Below are 21,639 nucleotides of genomic sequence, written 5' to 3'. Positions count from 1 at the left end.
GGATTAAATTAACTCCTAATAAAAGTAAAGTAATGCTCACGAGAAGAGGAGAAACAAAACCAAACCCAACCCCACCTAAAACCAACAAACTCCCCAAACCCGAAGTTATTATACACAGTAATGAACTTTGAACTGATAACCACCCTTTGTGAGTGAGATGTTGGATTTGTAATGGAAAGCTTATGTGGAACAGGACAGGGAGGCCGTTGCACGAACTCAAGGTGTGTCCACGTCCGATATAGCTGTTGCAGGCTCTGCTCTCCCTATCCTCATCTCACAGACATGCCCTAGAGTTAGGAAGGGCATAGAGAAAGGCAACAGGATGACAAAATTTATAGAAAGGCTTCTACAAGAGGAGTAACTAAGCAGACTAGGACATTTTAGGCTGAAAAATGGATGAGTGGGGGAACAGAGAGTGGAAAAAGAGTGCGGGAGCTTCTATAACATCACGACCAGCATGGTGAGAGTGAATATTCTGCTGTGCATGATTTAGGAGTTTGGGGATTGATTGACAGATGAAAGATTCAAAAACAAACAAAAAGAGATTCTTTCTACCCAAGAAAAGGATTACTCTATAGAATTCATTGCGCCTAGATGCTGTAGACAACAAAGTTTACATACATTTTTAAAAATGCATAAGTTCATGAAAAGTAAACAATCCATGTAGAGGTTTTGCATATGAAGATACCATCTCTGACTTGGAAAATCCCTGAGCTGCAAGTCATTAAAAGCAAGCAGATGCACTCTGAGCCATGTTCTTATATCTTTTCCCAAGTATTTGCTACTAGTGGCTCTCTAACACACTAAGTAGGGTTTTGTTTTTACTGAGTTATTCTTTTACAGTTACTCTTATAAAAAAGTCTGATACTTTTCCTAACAAAATATAAATTGTAATTTTGTATGGATCATATCCAATTAGACAGATTGGCTGTGGCTATAATTTAAATTACTATGCTTATAAAACCCCCTCTATTAAAGTGCTTACAATAACCTACAATCTACAATATAGTAGTCATACCTGCCCCTCACAACATAAATACTTCATTAGCCAATGTGTTGTATCATCATCTGTCCTTGGTCTGGTAGATTTTAAGGCTAGTATCTACGACACCAAAAGCATTATATGACATCTCTAATGTTGAATTGAATGACTAGATAGAGAAAAACCCTACCCAGTTAATTCTGAGTGTTTATTTCACGGTTACAAGAGTGCATAAACACTACATGTAACTGCTTTACCCAGATTTCATTAGGTATCTCCAAACTGTAACCCTGCTACAGCTGTGACACACATGGGCACATTTCTGTAGACACCATCACAAATGGCGCTCCACAGAAATCTTGCTCTGAAATGTACACTGACACTTCTGCTCTTTAGAACATGAAACCACCAATATTCTTCTTTCTTTATTTCCCAGCCATAATCTTCAGAATAGCAGAAAGAAGAACTTTTAAAGCTGAGATTTATCACTTCAGAGTAGTAAACACACTTTTGTAAGTACTGCAGAAATCCTTAGGCTGTCCTGTCTTGCAATGAGGCCAGTCTACTGCTTCAGTTGCATGATTTAGAAAAGGTCAAGAGGGCAACAGTTGAAATTGTAAGCAATGGTCCATTTTTTGCCCTGTTGCTTTGCATTTGTTTATAAATCTGCACTGGGATCGGCTTAAATGAAAAGTGCCTATATAGAATGTTAATCTTTTTCAGTGACATTTGATGTTTAATTTTGTGGTGTATGCTGTTCATTATTAACAGCCATCAGCTGCTGAGCTGATATTGTCAGTTGTTGTCAGACGTGACACTGGGCTCTGATCCTGCAAACGTGCAAATATATGACAAAGAAATCTTGTTGGTCACCGCTGATTTTTTTTTTTTTGTGATTTTATGTTTATTTCTAGCATGTCTCCGAAAGGGTTGAACTAACATTTACAGCCCATGAATGATCTAAGTAAGATGTTTTCCTGTAACATTAACAAATGAAGCTGCACAGAAGCAGCAGAAACTGTGAACAGAAAAAATTCCAAACACTGATAAACCAGAACCATATTGCAATCAAAGTCATATCCTAAACGAACAGCTGTAACAACTATTGCCATGTGCACTTGACCTCACTGAGCATTCATTTTATGAGGGCAATGCTATAAACAGCCATCACACAAATTGTTCTTTCCTCAGAGAATAAACAATCTAGAAGCTAAGCAACGAGGTACATAGGAATAACGTGATGAACAGGAGGGTAATTACTTAAGACTATAACACAATGTTATTTAAGACTTCAGATGAGAGGATTATATACCCTAGCATGGACTGTTACTGCACAGTCAACTTCTCTTCATAGGAAACAGACTCCCTTAGTAACAGTCTACTTTGTCTTTACAGATGCATCATTTTTATTACAAATCTTATTACTCTGACAACACACTGATCAACAGGAAAGATTTACACTCCTTAGCTGTCAAGAACTGTACCCTTATGACTCTTCCATCATCATTTCCAGTAAGAAACTGACTAGAAAGTTTCTCTCTATTATGGAGCAATTCTTCAGATGTGAACTACATTCAGTAATGAGAAATAATTAGTTATATAGCATCTTCCAAATGTGAGTGTTAGAACTAGTTAAATTGCTTATTGATTTCAGCTTCATCTTGCCTCCTGTAGCTCTGAACACGGACTAAAACAAACAACTGGATCCCATCAGTCTTGGCAGATCAAAGTTTTTGGGAAAAGGTCTTACAAATTACATGTGCAGGAATAGAGAGTCTTTACAAAAAAACAAATAAAAAGAAAAGTATTTTTATCTAAAGTTAAGTGTATGGAAATCCCAGTAAGCAAATTTTAGATGGATACTGGCACTGCTGACTGCAACAAACTTAAATCCCCTATTTATGAGCTTCCCCTACCTCTTCTTTGTAACAGCTAAAGTACTTACTATTGAAATCTGATTTTCATACTTAAAGCCAAACTCATTACCTTCCTTTGCAGCCATTTGTTCTTGAGGAAATTCCTCCCTCCTCACCTAAAGCATAATATACATAAAGCTGAAGGTGAGAGCTACAGTAGAGACTTTTAGAAGACAGAGGCGGTCATGGTCCTTATACCCCCTTTACAGGGGACTTCTGAGGAGGTTTCAATAGGTAGGACTCACCTAGTGGCTGTGCTAAGGAGGACTCCCAGGCAGGATCAGTGACTGTACAACACAGACAAAGTTTTACAGTCAACATGAGTGCAAAGAAACACATCTAAAACCAGCATATGTGGGTGCAGTGTCACTGAAGACAGTGGTGAAAGTTACTACTTTATGGAAAAAAAAGAGCCAGGCAAAAGCAACAAATTTTAAGAGTTTTCTCAACCCACCATAACTTCTTTACTATCTTTTCTTCCTCGTTGAGGTATTTCTGTCTTTCTTGTTCCACCAGGTTGCGCTGTCGCTGCACAGGATCTTCAAGCCTCTTCACAGTTTCAATCATTTTGCCATTGATTTCCATCTCTGCTTTCTTCACCATTGCCCTCAGCATCTCCTGGTTCTGCAGCTGTTGCACAAAAGAAATCAACTTCAATTTTTCCTGCTTGACTGACATCCCTTGCAACAGAATACATTGCAGATGCTGAAATAGTTTGGGATAAACACAACTCTTACTGTGTGAAAGAGAGTTTTTACCTTCTTATTTCCCTCTTTAATTTTACTTATAAACATTATTCCATGGGGCAGTATTGGAGGTGTGAAAAGCCTAAATCTGGGTAACTTCTAATGTATATGTGTAACTTGTAATGTATATATCTAACTTCAAGTTGCAAACTGATGAACAAAAGAGCTGGGATCAGTACACCACCTTAGGTACGTAACTTCTGCAAGGTTTGTGGCCCCTTTAGTCTGCTCTGTCCAGCATGAATCAAGACTTAATCATGACTTACGAGAATGCCGGAAGCCTGACTTCCATTCCGTGTGTATCTCGTAAGCCTATGCATCACAGTGCCCATACGTGCCTAGTGGATAATTCCACACATTAATGTCAAGGCTGGAACGCACTGCTGTTCTCAGAATGGAATTTTTCAGTCTCTCAAGTGGCAGAGGAAGGATTGTGCCATCCGGTGTAATTTGGTACAGACATACAGCTCATCTGAAATACATAAAACCTCCTGCACCCACCAAAAAAACCCCTTCATAATATGGTAATTTTCCTGAGAACTGTAAAAGTCACACCTTCTTTCTTAACTTAGCCTTATATTAAGTACCTAAAGCATTGATTTTCTTACTGATACTAAGTTTGCAGAGCAAAACACAGCTAAGAAAACTAGACCGTATGCTTTTGTGGGTAGCCCTAGAGAAGCTGTGCCCCACACTCACACAAACCAAAGTGTGATAAGCAGGGCTCCATCTAGTCACAGCTTTAGGACACAGGCAACACAACTCTGTCAGCCCAGCAGCCATCTTGTGCTGTAAGTTTTTAAAAAACACCTGTGTCAACTGGAAGATGAAGTTCCAGTTTTAAAACTAGCAATTGAACTGTCAGCTGTCTTCTGAACATCCAGGCTTAACAGTCAAACCACATATAACAAGCAAAGTAAAACCACTGCCTATCAGGAAGAATCACAAAAACGGGTTACCTACAAGACAGTATAACGCAAAGTGACTTCTTTTTAAGTCAATTTAAGAGAATTCATGGGATTCAGAGAAAAAAAAAAAAAAAAAAGAAAGTAAAAAAAGCCTTTGCCGAGGTCATTCTTTCCAACCAGCGTGAGAATTGGAGGAACAAGCTCAACACTCCCCTCCCAGCTCTTCAGTCCTTGTGTCTGACTCTGCCTTCTCCAGCGACACAAGTGCAATGAGAGGGAGAGTGACACTTCACTGAAGTGTAGGAGTGGGGCTGAGCTGTGACAAGCAGGAGGTGTTAGCTCAAAACTCTGCTGAAGATATGCGTTAGCTGTTAGGGAAAAAAAATAAGCTGGAAAACATTTGAAACAGCACAGATTTATAAACATTGTCAGCTGCTTTATACCAGACTGGATTCTTTTGAAGACAGTGCATATGTGTATTTTTCCCCACTATGGGATTAATGTTTGGATTTGATAAATTAAAACCTCTTACAGCTGGGCCAGCACAGCTGAGACATGCATCTTTTTCACTGTGCCGTATTTTCAAGAAGGAAATCATAAATGAATGAATGAATGAGTGAATGAGCATGTAACACTTCAGTCATACAGTTAATTCACAGCTCTTTAAAAAGTGGGGAAATTCAACACAGGGAAGTGACTTGGGATATGTGAAACAACTGATCTGAGGTCAGTGAGAAGGAGCCAGACTTAAGTCTCAGATGTCCAGAACGTAAGTCTCTATGTTCCTCAGCTAGTAACAGTGACTCCCAGTAATACCAAAATTAAGTATGAGTGAGGTTAGGCAATTGCAGGTACAATTCTTTTCCCCCTATTATGAAGGTATACAGGGGATCTGCATTTATTGTAGTGACATCTACAGCTAAGGTGCTTGTCACTTCCATTTATGCAGTGCTTGAACAGTATTAGAACATTTCAGTCATAAAAGTTCATCCATTTCTGATTACAAGGTTAGGGAATAAAAATAAAGCTCTGCAATATTTCAGAAAGCTTGTGTGATGAGGACTCCCAAACCTCAATGTCTGGAGTGAGCTCTTGAAGTCTGGGAAATGACTCATCTTGGAATCAAAGAGATGTTTTTGCCATTTCTATGAAAATTCATGCAACACTTGGCTAATTCTGGAAAACCTGGTTTTGTTCATGCTTGGGGAACAGGGACAGAAGAAGATGAGAAGGAAGAGGTACAGATGGTTATAGAGAGAGAAGAGAAGGAATCAGAGGAGTAATTGTGGGTTTAAGCAGGGCAGAGTCACCAGCCAAAGAGCAACATAAGGCAGGGCAAACATGGGGCAGGAGCAGAGGGGAAGAGCTGGCTGAGAAATAGGAGGCAGTCTCTGGCCACTATAGCACATGAACCTCCACATTCTGGAACTGAACTTGATTCTTACCTTTCTTCTGCCAGCAGGTACCAGACCTCACACCTCCTGGCAAAGGGCACACCCCATTTGTCCCTCAGACCACCTCTACCAGTTACTCTACCACCACAAGTGGAAGAAGTTTTATGGATCTGCCAAAGTTATTCTGGTTCCACAGATAGAACTTTTTGTACTGTAACTTTGCTTAAAAACAAGCCAAATAAACAATCTTAGACACTCATACTTGAAAAGAAACTTCATTGAAACAGTCTTCAAGTTCCAAAGTCAAACGCCCAAAGGTAAGGAAAGGCAATACAGGCTTACCTGTTACCACCAAATGGCAATTTCTTCCTAATTAGAGTTAACTTTGACTTGTAACTGCAAGCAGCAATCAAACAGAAAGAAATGTCACATGCTTATTTAGATAGATAGGGAGTAACTTGATGAAATATAACAAGGGAAAGTGTAGAGTCCTGCATCTGGGCAGGAACAACCCCAGGTTCCAGTATAGGTTGGGGAACGACCTGTTAGAGAGTAGTGTAGGGGAGAGGGACCTGGGAGTCCTAGTGGACAGCAGGATGACCATGAGCCAACACTGTGCCCTTGTGGCCAAGAAGGCCAATGGCATCCTGGGGTGTATTAGAAGGGGGGTGGTCAGTAGGTCGAGGGAGGTCCTCCTTCCCCTCTCCTCTGCCCTGGTGAGACCGCGTCTGCAATATTGTGTCCAGTTCTGGGCCCCTCAGTTCAAGACGGACAGGGACCTGCTGGAGAGAGTCCAGCGCAGGGCAACTAAGATGATTAAGGGAGTGGAGCATCTCCCTTATGAGGAAAGGCTGAGGGAGCTGGGTTCTCTATAGTTTGGAGAAGAGGAGACTGCGGGGGGACCTTATTAGTGTATATAAATATATAAAGGGAGAGTGTCACGAGGATGGAGCCAGGCTCTTCTCAGTGGCAAACAATGATAGGACAAGGGGTAATGGGTATAAACTGGAACACAAGAGGTTCCACTTAAACTTGAGAAGAAACTTCTTCTCAGTGAGGGTGACGGAACACTGGAACAGGCTGCCCAGGGGGGTTGTGGAGTCTCCTTCTCTGGAGACATTCAAAACCCGCCTGGACACATTCCTGTGTGACCTTATCTAGGTGTTCCTGCTCTGGCAGGGGGATTGGACTAGATGATCTTTTGAGGTCCCTTCCAATCTCTAACATACTGTGATACTGTGATACTGTGATTTCTAGCATCCTCCTCTACATTCATTAACCTTGTCTCTCACTCCCAGCCTCACCAATCCCTCCAGACACCTACCTTGTCCCTCTTCTTCGTCTACTGCTTCGGCCATTATCTATTACTGCTCTCTCACAAGTACCCCAGCACTGCCCCTGGCACCCACTTCAAGAATAATCTGAACCACTTTAGATGACTTTGAACCAGTTATTATCTATGAGACCTTTAACTGGGAAATCAAGTACTAGTTCACAGCCTTGCTTCGCATTAGGAGACAAGTATGACCTGTCCAGTGGGAGCAGGACCTGTCAAGCTGGGAGAGGCTTCTGGGCCACCCACCTCCCCACACACTACAGCACACGTCCACAAACAGGAACTGACTGCCTGCAGCTCAGGATCTCTGTAGAATCTGATTATCTAATTGCTAAGTTTGTTACCATACACAGATTAAATGAAGCCTCACCAATTCCATAATACAGCTCAAAACATATTTGAATTTCTAATTCAAAGTTACACCTGTGAGACCAAGTATCATATACCATTCATAACAGTATTGTTATTATATTTTCCATCCTTTTCACAGCACTCATTTCCCTGCAAATAATACATTAAGTGAAGAAAAAGCATGCATGTATACACATTCCAAATGCTGAACCTTAATCATGTCTAACTGCTTTCCCTTAAAATGTGTTCAATTAAGGAAAGGAAGGAATAAACAAAAATAGCATCCAATGTACATAGAAGCTAATGATCTATACTATATACATGAGCTCTAAGCCTTGGTTCAAACCTGCCACTAAGAGTTCTCATTATCTGGGAGTGCAGAATGAACATCCCCACTGAACTCATCATGGACTCCTGTCTTACCAACAACAAATGCATCCAGGACATAGGCTGGGTTATAGCTTATCTCTGGCAATGAGAACTCCATGGCACCATGAAACTAGCCTTTCTTGAGTATCTCTGAAAATGAGTGCATTCAAGGAAGATGCTAGTGAAGCAACAAGAAGCATATCTAACCTCTAGCAACAGCCACAATACAAATGTCTTTAAGAATCCCTGGTGAAAATCCAACCACAGAATAAAACAGTCTTAACTGTTTGGTTGCATCTGGTAACATACACATTCAACTGGTATGTGAATCAATACATCTGGACCAATTGCTGCCAGATATGGTTCAAAAGGGGGTTTTGCCAGAACAAAGACTACATGAATGAATGGCTGTTTTCCACCATGTGTTTCTTTGATTCTATTAAGCAAATGAGTAAGAACTTAAAGTGGTAACATCAAGTGAAAACTGAACCACAGGGAGTATTAAATATAGTTTTATGTCCTGTTCTTGTTTCTTAGTTATCTTGCCAACTTTTTGCCTGTGCAATCATCTCAAAGATCTTCAGAAGTGTTTCTTTTAGTCTGTCAGTGTATGAAAAATTCACACAAACAGGAACAAATTGACTGCCAACCCAGGAGAAACAGTGAAAGTGAAAAATATGAAGTAGTCACATATAGTATGTAAACAACCCAGAAAACCAGAAAAATACTTTTCTCTTTTACTTCAAATTATTTTCCAAAAGCACAGCACAAAATCTTCCCATTAGAAGTGTGATATCTCCTCACTCTTCAGTTTAAAATACCAGCTGTTTCACTTACTGCACTACAAACTGGGAGCTCTTTTCAAAATAATTCCACCGTTTCAGGAAAGCCATGATAAAAACTCACTCTCAGGAATGTAATTTATATGTAATACACTAAGGTTTCCCTTGAGCTACAGGTTCTTCCATCCGACTATCACAAATCTGCCCACTTGTACTGGCACAACGCACCAAATTTGCTATCATTTCTGAAATAAAGGAAGCCAGCCAGAGTTAATTAACACACTCGGGATACATGCTTTTTTCCTTCTCAATACTTCCTTGGCAGCATTGATTTACGTAGATGGTACAAGTTTTTTCACTCCTGTGTTCTATACTGCTGTATCTGATCAAAAGTAAGGTTGCCACCCCAGGCAGGGCCTGGAGCCAAGTTGCAGCTGGGGAAATGCACCTCTTTGGTGAGTGGGCCCTGTGAGAACAATGTGCGCTGCCTCCAGCCCAGCACTGCGCCCTCCATCCCACTTTAGGAAGCCACATGCTAAGCACAGCTGGTGGCCAGGTGTCTGAGATACCTCTGCATTTGGCACATGGGGTTACAGGAGGACAGAGGGGCTGCAGTGGTTTGCAGCACAAATGCATAAGAATATGCACTTACACATAAAGTGCCAGTGCAGAGATCCCAAACCAGGGTCTTGAAATTAGATGGGGACCATGATGGCTGGCACATAGGCAGCACTGCTGAGAACAGCTTTTAAAAGATGCATTTGCTATAGGAACATACTTATTGTAAGCTGAAAATGTAAACACATGGGTGTTGCATCACAGGCAGAGGTCACCTCACTGACACAACTGTTTGCTCTAAATGCCTTTAGCCACCTCTTCATTACCAGAAAATTGAGCACAGGACCTTGTCACAGCATCTTCAGTCTTGGCCACATTTTCTTTATCTTGATGTTTACCTCACCCTTCTGCTCCCTTGCCCTGTAAGTGGTTCATAATTTAATTTCCTTTAGTTAAAGAAGCAATGGCAAAATGTGCTCTGAATTTTGACGTGTATTATCATTATTCTGTTCAAAAATCAATCAACAAATCAAAGGAGATTCACACAGTACCATTCTCATCTTCAAAACCACCTGGTTGTAATAGCAGTAGCTGCAGCCCTACAATACCAAACACATGATGTCACTTTCCAGGCAAGAAGTACTGGCAGAGTATTAAAGTTTCCCCTGCTGTCCACTTTGTCTTACAAGAAATTGCTTTACCTCCTTCTGCATCTTCTGAGCTATTCAGTTTCCAATTAAGTGAAGGGCTGAAGACCTGTACAGCTGCGTATGCTTATTTTCACAGTGTTTAACATGAACAGCATATATTTACATTTGCAGCATGATGGTACATTTCAGCAGAACATTTTGGTTAACTCATCATTGTTCTTATTGTATCTTGCAGATTTTGAGAGGTTGATGTGTACTAGGAAGGTACTGGTAAAATTAGAATGTAAGTGAGGCACAACCTTACTTCTATTCAAATACACAAAACCTTTGCAGCAACTTTTGAAATATCTTTTTTCCTTGCCTCTTAAGTTGGCTGTTCTTCTGGATTCTGTAAATACAGGACTGAAGCTCTGGCTTAATGCATATCTACTGATCCTTAGCTACATTTGGGTTTCCTGACATCAAAGCTGTTTATTCAGGAACTTTAAAACTGTCTCAATAGTAAACAGCATGGAGCAGGAACATGGCTCTTCCAACATGTTTATACAGCACATAACATGGCAGTGTCCAAACTGTAATCACAGACTCGATATTATTGTAATATAAATACTGTTTAATGTCTAGAGTCATCAAGCAAAGCCAGAAAGTAAGATTTTTTATCAATATCTGAGCAGCAGTAGTTGAACTGAACTAATTCTCATACTTTTAGGACTATGTAAGTGGTGTATGCTACAGCAGAATACACTTTTGTGTCTGTAATACTTGGATCTTCTCTTTGCTTAGAATTCTGCTACTGAGAATCACTCGTACATACGGGGGAGCAGAGGAGAGGGAGAGAGAAGGAGGGAGGAAAAGGGCATTTGCTGACAATTACTCAGATAAGCATACCTGTAGCTGCTTCATCTGATGTAGCTGCAGCCGCAGATCCGACACGTTGCGTTTCATCCCATGAAGGCTGACTTGCATTGATGAGGCTCCAGCAGGGTGATGGATGACAGCAGACTCCACAGTTGCCAATGCGTTCTTCCCACCAGATATGTTAGCAGCACCTACAATAAGCAGCAGCACAGGCTGAGCTCACCAGCAGAGAAGGTGCAAAAATGATCTGTCCTCTGCCCATTGAACTCACATGTATCTCACACAGATGGGCGAGAAAAGTAAATTATAGCTGCCAATGATCAGTATTAACAGGGGACTGGTACCTCCTTATCCATTATATTTTGAGGGAAGACTAAAATATCAGAGTGATTCTGTGCTGGAGCCCCAGCCGTACCTGAGGACTGCATTGCTACAGGACTGCTTCCCACCACATGTAGTGGAGATCGGATAATAAACTATAACTGCAGATTACAGAAAACAGCAGCAAATCAGATTGGTGCTGAAAGTAGCTTCAAGGTTGTCCTCTCAGGAGGCATCCAAGTCCGAGTTGATGCACATTCACAGGAGTCCTGAACTGTGTATTTATTGATTAATTATCACTGGAGACAGATTCAGTCAAATTGCCAAGTGTGGGGAAAAGTTTTCTATAGAGAATCTTGCTTTGCTGCTTGAATTACAATTGTGTTACTTCTATCAGGTGTCTCCAACTGCTACTATGTAAAACCAGAAGAGAAATGAAACAATGGTGTGGCAGAGAACAGCTCTACAGCCGTGTTGCCTCCACCTATTCCCTTTAGTCTGCCATTTATTCAGGACTGTGTTTACAAAGGAATACAGCATAACACAAGAAAGTGAGCTCAGCCATACTCTGAGAGTAACCATCAGTATGCTCACAAGACTTTCTTCATTAAATAATTCTGTTCCCCTACACAGCATCAATGTCAAGCTTGTTCTTTTCATTCTCAAGTAACTGGGAAGAAGTTTTATTTACAGAGTACAAGCAAATTCCAGCTCATCAGTTGATAGTCATGTTACAGCTTCTTCTAGCAATTTGCACTTCTAGCAATTTTGCACACCTATATGTGTTCCTTCCCCTTCCTACCACCAACAGGGAAAATGACAGACTGTCAGTAGGACACACTTCATTTTCTAAGTCCAGGACTATGTTGATCACAGTACCAGATCCACCTTGTCCCTTGGGCTCAGACAGCTGCCACTCCATGAATTACTGCATTATCAGCCTCTCATTGCAAGAAATACCTTGACATGCTGGAGCATGTCCACAGAAGAGCAACAAAGCTGATAAAGTGCCTGGAGCACAACTCTTATGAGAAGTGACTGACAGAAGTAGGGTTGTGTAGTCTGGAGAACAGGAGGCTCAAGGGAGACCTTATTGCTCTACAACTACCTAAAAGGAAGTAGTGAGGAGGGTGTCAGTCTCTTCTCCCAAGTAACAAGTGATAGGACAAGAGGAAATGGTCTCCAGTCGTGCCAGGGAAGGCTTAGACTGGATACTAGGAAAAATTTCTTCCCCAAAAGGGTTATCCAGCATTGGAACAGGCTGCTCAGGGAAGTGGTTTAGTCACCATCCCTGAAAGTACTTAAAAGATGTGTAGATGTGGTGCTTAGGGCCATGGTTTATTGGTGAACTTGGTAGTGTTAGGTTTATGGTTGGACTTCATGATCTTAAAGGTCTTTTCAAGCCTACATGATTCTATGATTCTGCTCTATGATTATGTCATTCACATTTCATTTCCTTCCTGCTCTATGAATAAAATAAAAAATCTGAGGAAACACAATTAACTCATCAGGGGATCTCCACAGGAATCTTTGTTATCGTTTATTCTCACAAGCGTTCATTCTATCAAGTTCAACGAAATCAAACAGAAACTAGTGTTGCAAGGTTGTCTTTGCCTGCTGAAGGCAAATTTTGAGTGCTCCAAAGGGCATGACACATTTTTCTGGCTGGAATGAGTATGAAACCAGGAGGGGTAAGTTTTATCCCTGCCCTCTCATCACTAGTTGTCTTTTTAACCAGTAAAATCTCCAAACATGCCCATAAATACACCTCAGCATAAAAACACATTGTTATTCCTTTGCCAGTAGGTGTGGATACCTCAAATATAGCCTTTGCAAAATTCATCTGGGGGAAGCATTTGCAAAGGATGGAAGTTACACCTGACTATTTTTATTTAAAAATGGGCCAAAAGGTTTCTGAAGAATCATGTTCTAGTGGGAGATGTCCCTGCCCATGGCAGAGGGGTTGGAACTAGATGATCTTAAGGTCCTTTCCAACCCTAACTATTCTATGATTCTATGTTTCTTGCTTTACCTACATTTGCAATTCCTATCAGTAAAAACACAGGCCCCTCTGGCTGCACCCATGCTATATACGAGATACCATGCCATAGGTTTCCAGGGACCTGCTCAAACAAAAAAGCTGTTCTAAGGCTGGTGCTGGCTGCTGTAATGCTATACCTTACCCAAACGTGCTCCAGCTAGATCTACTCGGTGCTTCAACAACGGCACTTTTCATTTCAGTGCTGAGCAAGCTGCTGCACATTTTTGCTATACTCCAGTGTGATTCAATGCTCTCTTGACTTTCAAAGAGCTGCTTAACAGAAAGCAACACTTGAGAAATAAACAGTCCTTGTTCACTGTCATTCTGTACCCACTCCATGCTTCAGTCTAATATATGCTAATACTTGTCTGTCTACATGTATGCTGCAGTTTTTCCTACAGTCAAGCATCTATTTCCCTTCCACATGCACTATTTTTTGCATTTTTTTTTTAAGAAAAGGATATTTAGTTCATAAACCCTACAGACAGAAACCCCCAGAGAGTCTGAAAAATGTGGATAAGCGTCCAAGAGCTCTGATCTCCAGCCACAAACCTAGACTATTTTTGAAAGCACATCTACCTTTCTGCTATTTTTTGCCTCAAGCAAAAGCTCCAAAACCTCGGCCCCCAACCCTGTGATGATGCAGCCAAGGCATGAATCAGTCTCAGCCAGTCTCTTCCCCCATGCTGGACCCCAGTCAATTCACATATTTTCTCAGGAAGGGGTGCCTGCTTTCTTCTTAGTGTAGATGGACTGTGATCTGCTTCTGTAAGCAATAAATGTCTCTGACTCCTTACAAAGCAGCTTTCCTGTTCTTCTGTTGTCTCAGCCACCTCTTCTCAACATTAGGTACTCTCTGCTGTCACAGAGTCCCTGCTGCAGAGTGTGCTCAGAGCCTGTGAAGCATGACATGGGACTCTCGAGGGTGTGAAACACCACCACAGCTACTGAGTGAGCAAGGGAGCGGAGTGAGGATCAGCAGCTGATTTCTCAGAGATACATATTCTCATCAAAAAGGAATAAAAGGGCAGCTGAATGCGGGGTTGTTTCATCTAGGGAGTATTGCTCGCTTTTGGAAATAGTCCCAGACTGTAGCTTTGCGAGTAGATGTGTGGCCAGATGGACTGAAGGGAAAGAAACAGCACTGGCTCTCAGGTTTTTAAATAAACCCTTGCTGGAGCTAGGTATGTGGGCTTGAATGCAGAAACCCTCCATAACTCCCTAATACTCTGGACAAAAACCAAATGTTAGCTTTTTTTTTTAATTATTTTACAAAGGCTAATGAACTAAACTGACATTTCTAAAGCACAAATAGAACTGATGTGCAAAAAGGGGAATGGTTTGCTATTTGCCCAGGCTCAGGAAGATATGGAACACAACTTCCATTCCCTGACACTTGACCTTTGCTATGGTTGCAAAGACTGCTCTCCTTCTATTTTCCACATTTTATTTTTCTTTCTAAAATGTTGAGGTTTTATTTTGCTAGGAAAAAGGCAATCAGAAGATACCCAGCAATGTTTCTTCACGAATTATTCATATCCTTATCAAAGAACCACATTTTCAAGCATCATTTGGTGAAAACACCTGACAGTTATTTAGCTCTCTTTCCATCCAGTTAGAACCCACTAAACAAATAGGTAAATGCAATGTTAATGTGGCAATTCCATCATTAACAATCTGTGATGGCCAGGCACTAAAGCACCCTTAAAAGAATAAAATATTATATATATATATTACTGTGGAACTTCAGCTCATTGATTCAGAATGGAATCAGGATCATGTTTTACCTGCAAACACTGGCAGAGTTCAAAGACTGGTGTGATCTGTCTTCGAATCTGAGATAAGCAAGCAGATATGGATGATGTTTTTAATTTACAGATCATCACAGCAAAAGTCATGCATGTGAAAAAAGTACACAGATAAAGAGAGATGACAAGACAGCTCGTAACGACCATGGAATCAAATTTGGGCCCTACATGTGTAATACTTCTCCCTGCTCCCATCTCAGTCTCGGGGTTTGTACTTATGGTGTTACTGCAGGAAGATGTACTCCTTGATGCCTTTTCAGGAAACACTGAAATTCCCTTCTTCCTCTTCCAACCAGGCATCACCTAGCAAAGAACTACTGCTCTTTTTTTTTGGGTAATCCATGATACAACAGATCTTATTTTAATCAATGACTCCAGGATTCAATCTATCAATCTCGTCACTTGATGAAAAAATATACGACAGAAAAGAGACTGAGCATTTTTCAGCACATTTCCTAGTAATCTCAAGGAGATTCTTCCTAGTACGGTTTGGGTTTAGAGTCACATGCCATTCTTATGTGAAGAGTCCCTTGTGTGAAAATCCATTCACTTTTGATGAACTGAAGAAGGTTATAAGGATTCAGTCATGGATTTATCCTAACATTAGTAGAAGAGACACAGCCAATCTTTGAAAGCTTACTGCTCTTTGAACCCACCCCCCATGTAAGAACTGAGCCTAAAGCAATAAAACATAAGAAATGCAGACAAGCACAATTGTTAGAGGCTCTTTTTCCACACTGAAAAAGCATTTTTATTTAGGCTCTTTAATATTTGAGGCTAAAGAATCCACTACAGACTAGCAAAGCAAAAACATGTTAAATACAACAATTTGGTTTATATGAAAACCAGAGTATTCGCAATCTAGCTATATAAAGTTATCTAGGATGTAGAAATGTTGGTTTCTTTCCCTTCCAAAGTGAGCTAGTTCTCTATTTTTTGTCTCCTATCTTGGGAATACATACTATAAAATACAATGTTGGTTCAACATTGATGAGCCAATTTTATCCTGCACAGATGTTTTATTGTTCAGGATGGGAAGCTATTCATGTTTCTGCTTACCAGTGCTCTAGAAAGGACTGCTCAATCAACATTTTGTACTACTTTTTCTTTCAAATAGACTTTGAAATTGCTAAAACTGGTATCTCAGTTGTAAGTGCACAGTTGTCAAGCGCAATTGTATACTAAGAGAGTCACCAGTCTAAATGGCTATACTTAATAAGGATTGGGGTGAACTGAAGAACAAAACAGCAGTCGGCAGGAGCATTTTTAGATGGTGCTGACACATTTAAACCCAAGCATATTTACAAAAAAGGAGAAACATTATGTAGTATATTCTGGCAGATTGCCTAATTTTCAAGTAATCAGGGACTGCATTGACTTATTAAATTCAAAAGCAAGTGCAAAAGCAAAATATTCTATTATACAGGACTATTTTATTATGCAGCAGTCTTTGGTAACAGCCAATGTGTGTTACGATGCTGTAGTGCATTAGGGTCAGCATCACACCTTGTTTCCCTTTAATTTAATTTAAAGGCAGTTTAATCTGGTGGCTGAGTCATGCTGGAAAGACTGGATTTAGGGTTGCAGATGCAGGAGTTACAGCTATACTTTCTAGCACTGATAAGGATCCTCGCAGATGAGTGGCTGCATTGCTTGCCCCCGCTTCCCTATCCCCATCACCCAAGTGATCAGGAAGGCATCTGTTGCATAACCTGAATGCTGGTATCCTTACTCACATGCTGGATATGGGCATGGTCATGTGACAAAGCCAATGCGTCTGTCAGTACGTGACAGATGCTGATCTGGTGTTTGACAGTAAATTACATGCCCCACTCTCCACGCCCCATGCTTGGACATGCAGCTGTTAGCTGTAATTTTGCCATTTCAGGGACGTGTGTTCAGTCATATGGTAAGGTAGTGAGTGAGGAATCTTTAACAACAATGGCAAGAAATGGTTGCTGGTCAGATGAACCAGCATTCTGTTCTGATGGGCTGGGCATGACTTTCACACTGTGGAACTCCCACCTTTGCTTTGTGCAGGCAAATCACTGGATAATTTAGGTTGAAAAAGACAGCTGGAAGTTATCTGGTCCAAACTCACAGCAGGGCACTCTTAGATCAGAACCTTCAACTCAGTGTTCCCCACAAAGAATTTATCTGAATTAGTACAAACACAATGCAAGCAGAAAGGCCAAACTGCAATACAATACAAAGAAGAACAAAAGGCCTTGTGTGTGCAGGTTTTGATGGTTTCATAGGTGCTTTGTATGAGATGAGACCTGTGCGAGTAGGGAATACCATAAATTCTTAGTGTATAATGACACTGAAATAGGGGAAGTCTAAGAGCATTTTGCAGCTGTTTTGAAAAATGATGGACTTCTCAGTAAGTTGTCAGAAACTGATGAATTACAACTTCTTTCTTCACAGCCTTAAGTATTGCTCTCCCCATCCAGGGGCCAGCAGGAAGAGAAGAGCTGGAACAGGCCCAGAGAGTGGCTTGGGAGAAAAGCTCCAGTACCAGGATTTTAGCGCTTTCTCTCGTGTATATGCTTGATAGTTTCCAGGTCTGGTTTGATTTCTGTCGGTTAGGAGGACATACTGCAATTCCAGATAAACAGGAATCCTGAACGTGAACTAACAGCTCCAACAGAAAAGCTAGTTAAGAGCATAATAGGTTTGCTAATAAATGCGTGTGGTTTACTACCTGCCAGCACACAGATCTCCCTGTGGGAACAGCATTACCAGGAAGTAGAGAACTGCCTTTATTTGCATTCAGTGCATGGCAAAGGGTGAAAAGAAGGCATACACACACACACATACCCTGCAGACATCTCCAGCAGCAGCCCATACATAGAGATCCAATCACATGGAGATCTTTTTCCACAATTGCCTTAACTCCATCTTTTAAACACTTAACAGCTCTCCAAGTGGGAATCTAAAATAAGACCAGCTCATATTGGCTTCATAATTGATGCTTGCTCAGAAAAGTTTACGCACAGGCTAACAATTAGCAACAGGTCAATACGGCTTAATTAGAGAAAGTGCTATCTTGCTGACTGCTAAATTACTTAATGTCATTACATCCACAGCATCCTACTGACAGAAGAACTTTAGAGAAAAGTTCAGATGATCAGAACAGGAATTAAATATTTAGCCTTCCACAGCAATCTGGATACATCTGGGGTTAATGACAGAGACACACTATAGATGGGATGAGTCACTGGAAAATTCACCATATGCAGAGACTGTGTACCTCATTTAAACCATCCAGTGCAGGTGTGAAATTCATTCCACAGACCACCTCAACCTGTCAGAAATCCCTCTCTTAACAAAGACGTGATCAGCTCCCATATCCTGAACTTCAGATTCAGTTCTGACACTACAGCAATAGGAATTTAAGTAAATTTGACATTTCTATAAGGGATGCTAGTAATGTTAGAGAGGGAGAATTTGTAAGTTAGAAGAGAATTATCTTACCTGCAGTGTCAGTGCTGCTCTTGCTGGACACAATTTTCATCATAATCTTCTCACTAAGTAATAAAAAGAAAAATCATAATTTTAACATACTAACAATAAAGCTGTAATGAAGTTCATAATCAGCAAATTAAATGGCCTTGTCTATCATTTATATTTTTGATTTAAATCACCAGTAGCTTGTCAGTTGCTTTTTTTTTTTTTTTTTACAATCAGCTTTTAATACAAGTTAAGCAAGGAATGGAGTATAAGCAGTAGAAAGCACAGAGATGTGGCTACATTGATTCGTTTTAACACAAAGAAGAGTAATGCAGTTAATCTCCATCTACCATTTGGCATATTCTTCCTCTCTGCCTAGCATTCTCATGGGGATGATAAAGATATTTAAAAATGATTGAGCATTAAGGATTTTTTTACTATTACAGTCAAATATTATTTTGTTGATTGATTACTAAAATCATTACAGAGAAACAGATTTAATGAATTCTTTTTTTACCTAGAAGCATCTTTGCTATTACTTGTATTTGGCCCTTTAAAAAGCGCAGACTGAACAAGACCAGTTAAACTGGCAATCTGTTTCTCCATGGCTTGTATCCTCTCTCTGTAAGACAAGAGAACCGTTTGTTAAAGCCAGGTATATTTGCTTTCAGACTTGTTTTTCTAGGTCAATGATTACCACAGGATTGGAAAGACACTACAGAGCTTGTGCAAAGGCCCATGCATAACAGTTTGCATATACCTTGTTGCAGCAGCTTACCGCATCTTGGTTTGGACAGCTTTTGCATGGTAACAGACAACAAAAAAAGACATCTGCTTCGTTAAAAAAGAACAAAACAAACAACTACCCAAGTAATAAACTTCTAACAATCTCACAAGACAGGCATCTAAAACAATCAGTTAATGCCTCTTGGAACTAGTAAAAATAATCTTTTTTTGCATTGCATATATTTTCTCTTTTGCATACACCAGGAGAATAGTTCTGCCTGCATATAAGGTTTCAGGATTAAAGACTTTAACACTTCCTCTTGTTACTATTTTTACTTTCCCCAAACCCAGGATTTTTGTCTGCAAAGCATTTAATCTGCCCAAGCTGACTACTTCTGAGGCCAAATCCTTTGCACCTGACATCACAACTGTCTGCCTTGGAAAGGACAGCAATGTGACAGGCACAGGACACCAAATGCAGACTGTACAGCAACATTATCATAAAACATATTGCTTTCATGCACATATCCTGCAAAATTCATAAAAGGAAGAAGAGAGAAAGAAGAACTGTAATAGGTATGGTCAGTGTTTTCCATAGGTACCAAAGGTCACGAAACAACAATGTCTATTTTGGATAGGGAGGCTAACATTTGTGTGTACATCTGTTTACATAAATGCATATATTAGTCAAGTACCAGGTGACTTCCTCAATGGGCTCCAAAACAGCCTTTTGCTCACACAGATGCCTACTTCCACATACCAGCATGTCAATGACACACAGCCACACATCAATATGGGAGATCAGCCAGGACCTTCTGAAAATGCATCCCTATATGCCAGCAATTAAGTGACTGGGGAGACATACAAAAGCAAATCCCAACAGTGGGCTGCAAATTTGGAAGATGACTCAGAACAAAACTTCTCAAAAAGCAAGTGACTAAGACAAGCAGCAATGACTGATGAAAGAAGATGGGACAGACACATGCAGCCCCAGACTCAGCCTGCTGCAGGGGCCATCCATCACCACTGCAGCATACTGGGCACACAGTAGCAGCTGAACTCTGCTTATCCAGCTCCAGTTGAACGCCAATCAGTAAGAGCCATATAAACTCCAAAGTAGGTACCAATACCAGGCAAAAGCAAGCTGACGTGGTACAAAGCAAGTAACCAGCCCAGCTTGCAGTCAGCCAGATTACCAAGGCTAATTATTTCATTCACATGAGATTGAAACAGAGCTTTGCTGGGATAGTGCAGAGACACCATAGCCAGGAGAGACTCAGAGACACTCAGGCATAGTGAAAACAGGGCAGCAAAACAAGTAATGAGATGCTAACAGACACAAGGAGGGAAGAAATGAGTGCTCAGTCAGTTCCCAGTCAGCAGACATGTTCTTACTGCAATTTGATACAGCAGGAGCATCTTATTTTTCTGTGTTCATGTTGAAAGGTATTTTGAACGGTGGTGAGAAGACTAGTGAATCTGACCTGATTCATTTCAAACCAAGAAATACGTTACAGAATTTCCACATGTCATAAGCTTTAAAATAAGAAACTGGTTCAGGCTACAGTAAGCTTTGGAACAAAAACAGGTACTAAAAGCCTGGGATAAATATATTCTAACAAACTTTAATGCAGCATTTTTGACACTTAATAATGAAAACATTTTTTTTTCCCCCTAGATAATCATCACAAAACCTTCCTGGAAATAATCTCAATTGGAAGTCTATCTGTTTTACTAATTCATAAATATGATGTTGTTTCCATCCCACATTTGATAATCTGGAAACAATTTTCTGCTTCAAAAGAGATTATGGCAACACAAAGCTGATCTTGTCCTTTGCCATGAAATCCAGGAAAATATGTTGTTAAGAGGGAGAGGGATGTTCCAGAGATAGGAGATGATGAAAAACGAATGAAAGACTGGAATCAATTGCACAGAGCACATTATTTTTCATATGGTAAAAGCATTAAGAATGTGAAGAATCTACATGTGCTCTGGAGTTAGTCCGTTAAAGACAAGGCAGGATTTTCCTGCAGTCGTTTCACTGCAATACCCGGGCTCCGTATGGCCATCAGCACCAAACATCTCAAAAACAGGTGTCTGAAAAGGAGGTGCCTTTTAGGCATTAAATCAAACGACCTGATTCTGGGAGACCTGGTGGTCTGACTGACAGCGGTGGGAGGCAGCGTGTGCCAACACTTGCAGGCAGGGGCACAGCCAGCCTGGCAGCAGGACTGTGCTTGGGGATGATGTGTCTGAAGGGCTAGTGTCTCAGTCCTGCCACTCGTCACACGGGGCAGGGACGGGTTCTGCAGCTGCCTCCTTCCCCTTTGGCTTCCCTGTAAGAGGCTGGAGCAACCTCTGCTCCAGAGGGAAACAATGAGTACTTTGTTCATCTTGTGCCAGGCTGGGGTCCATCAGGGATGCTGACACTGTCATG

At 40.8% G+C, this 21,639-nt stretch overlaps 1 protein-coding gene across 1 annotated transcript in view; it reads right to left on the bottom strand.

Moving 5' to 3' along the window:
* Positions 1-21,639, bottom strand: part of KIAA1217 — a gene marked incomplete at both ends in the record, with an annotated part of 184,618 nt that overhangs the window by 23,670 nt on the left and 139,309 nt on the right. Inside the window, 4 exons of the mRNA XM_080639653.1 lie at positions 3,353-3,528; positions 10,881-11,041; positions 18,498-18,550; positions 18,991-19,095. Coding sequence (XP_080495779.1) covers positions 3,353-3,528; positions 10,881-11,041; positions 18,498-18,550; positions 18,991-19,095 — 495 coding nt within the window. The remainder of the gene's footprint in view (positions 1-3,352; positions 3,529-10,880; positions 11,042-18,497; positions 18,551-18,990; positions 19,096-21,639) is intronic.

The sequence above is a fragment of the Psittacula echo genome (assembly GCF_963264785.1).
Source record: "Psittacula echo genome assembly, chromosome: 2".
Lineage (NCBI taxonomy): Eukaryota > Metazoa > Chordata > Aves > Psittaciformes > Psittacidae > Psittacula > Psittacula echo.
The sequence above is the reverse complement of the archived record's forward strand: the minus strand, read 5'-3'. Positions and strand labels throughout refer to the sequence as shown.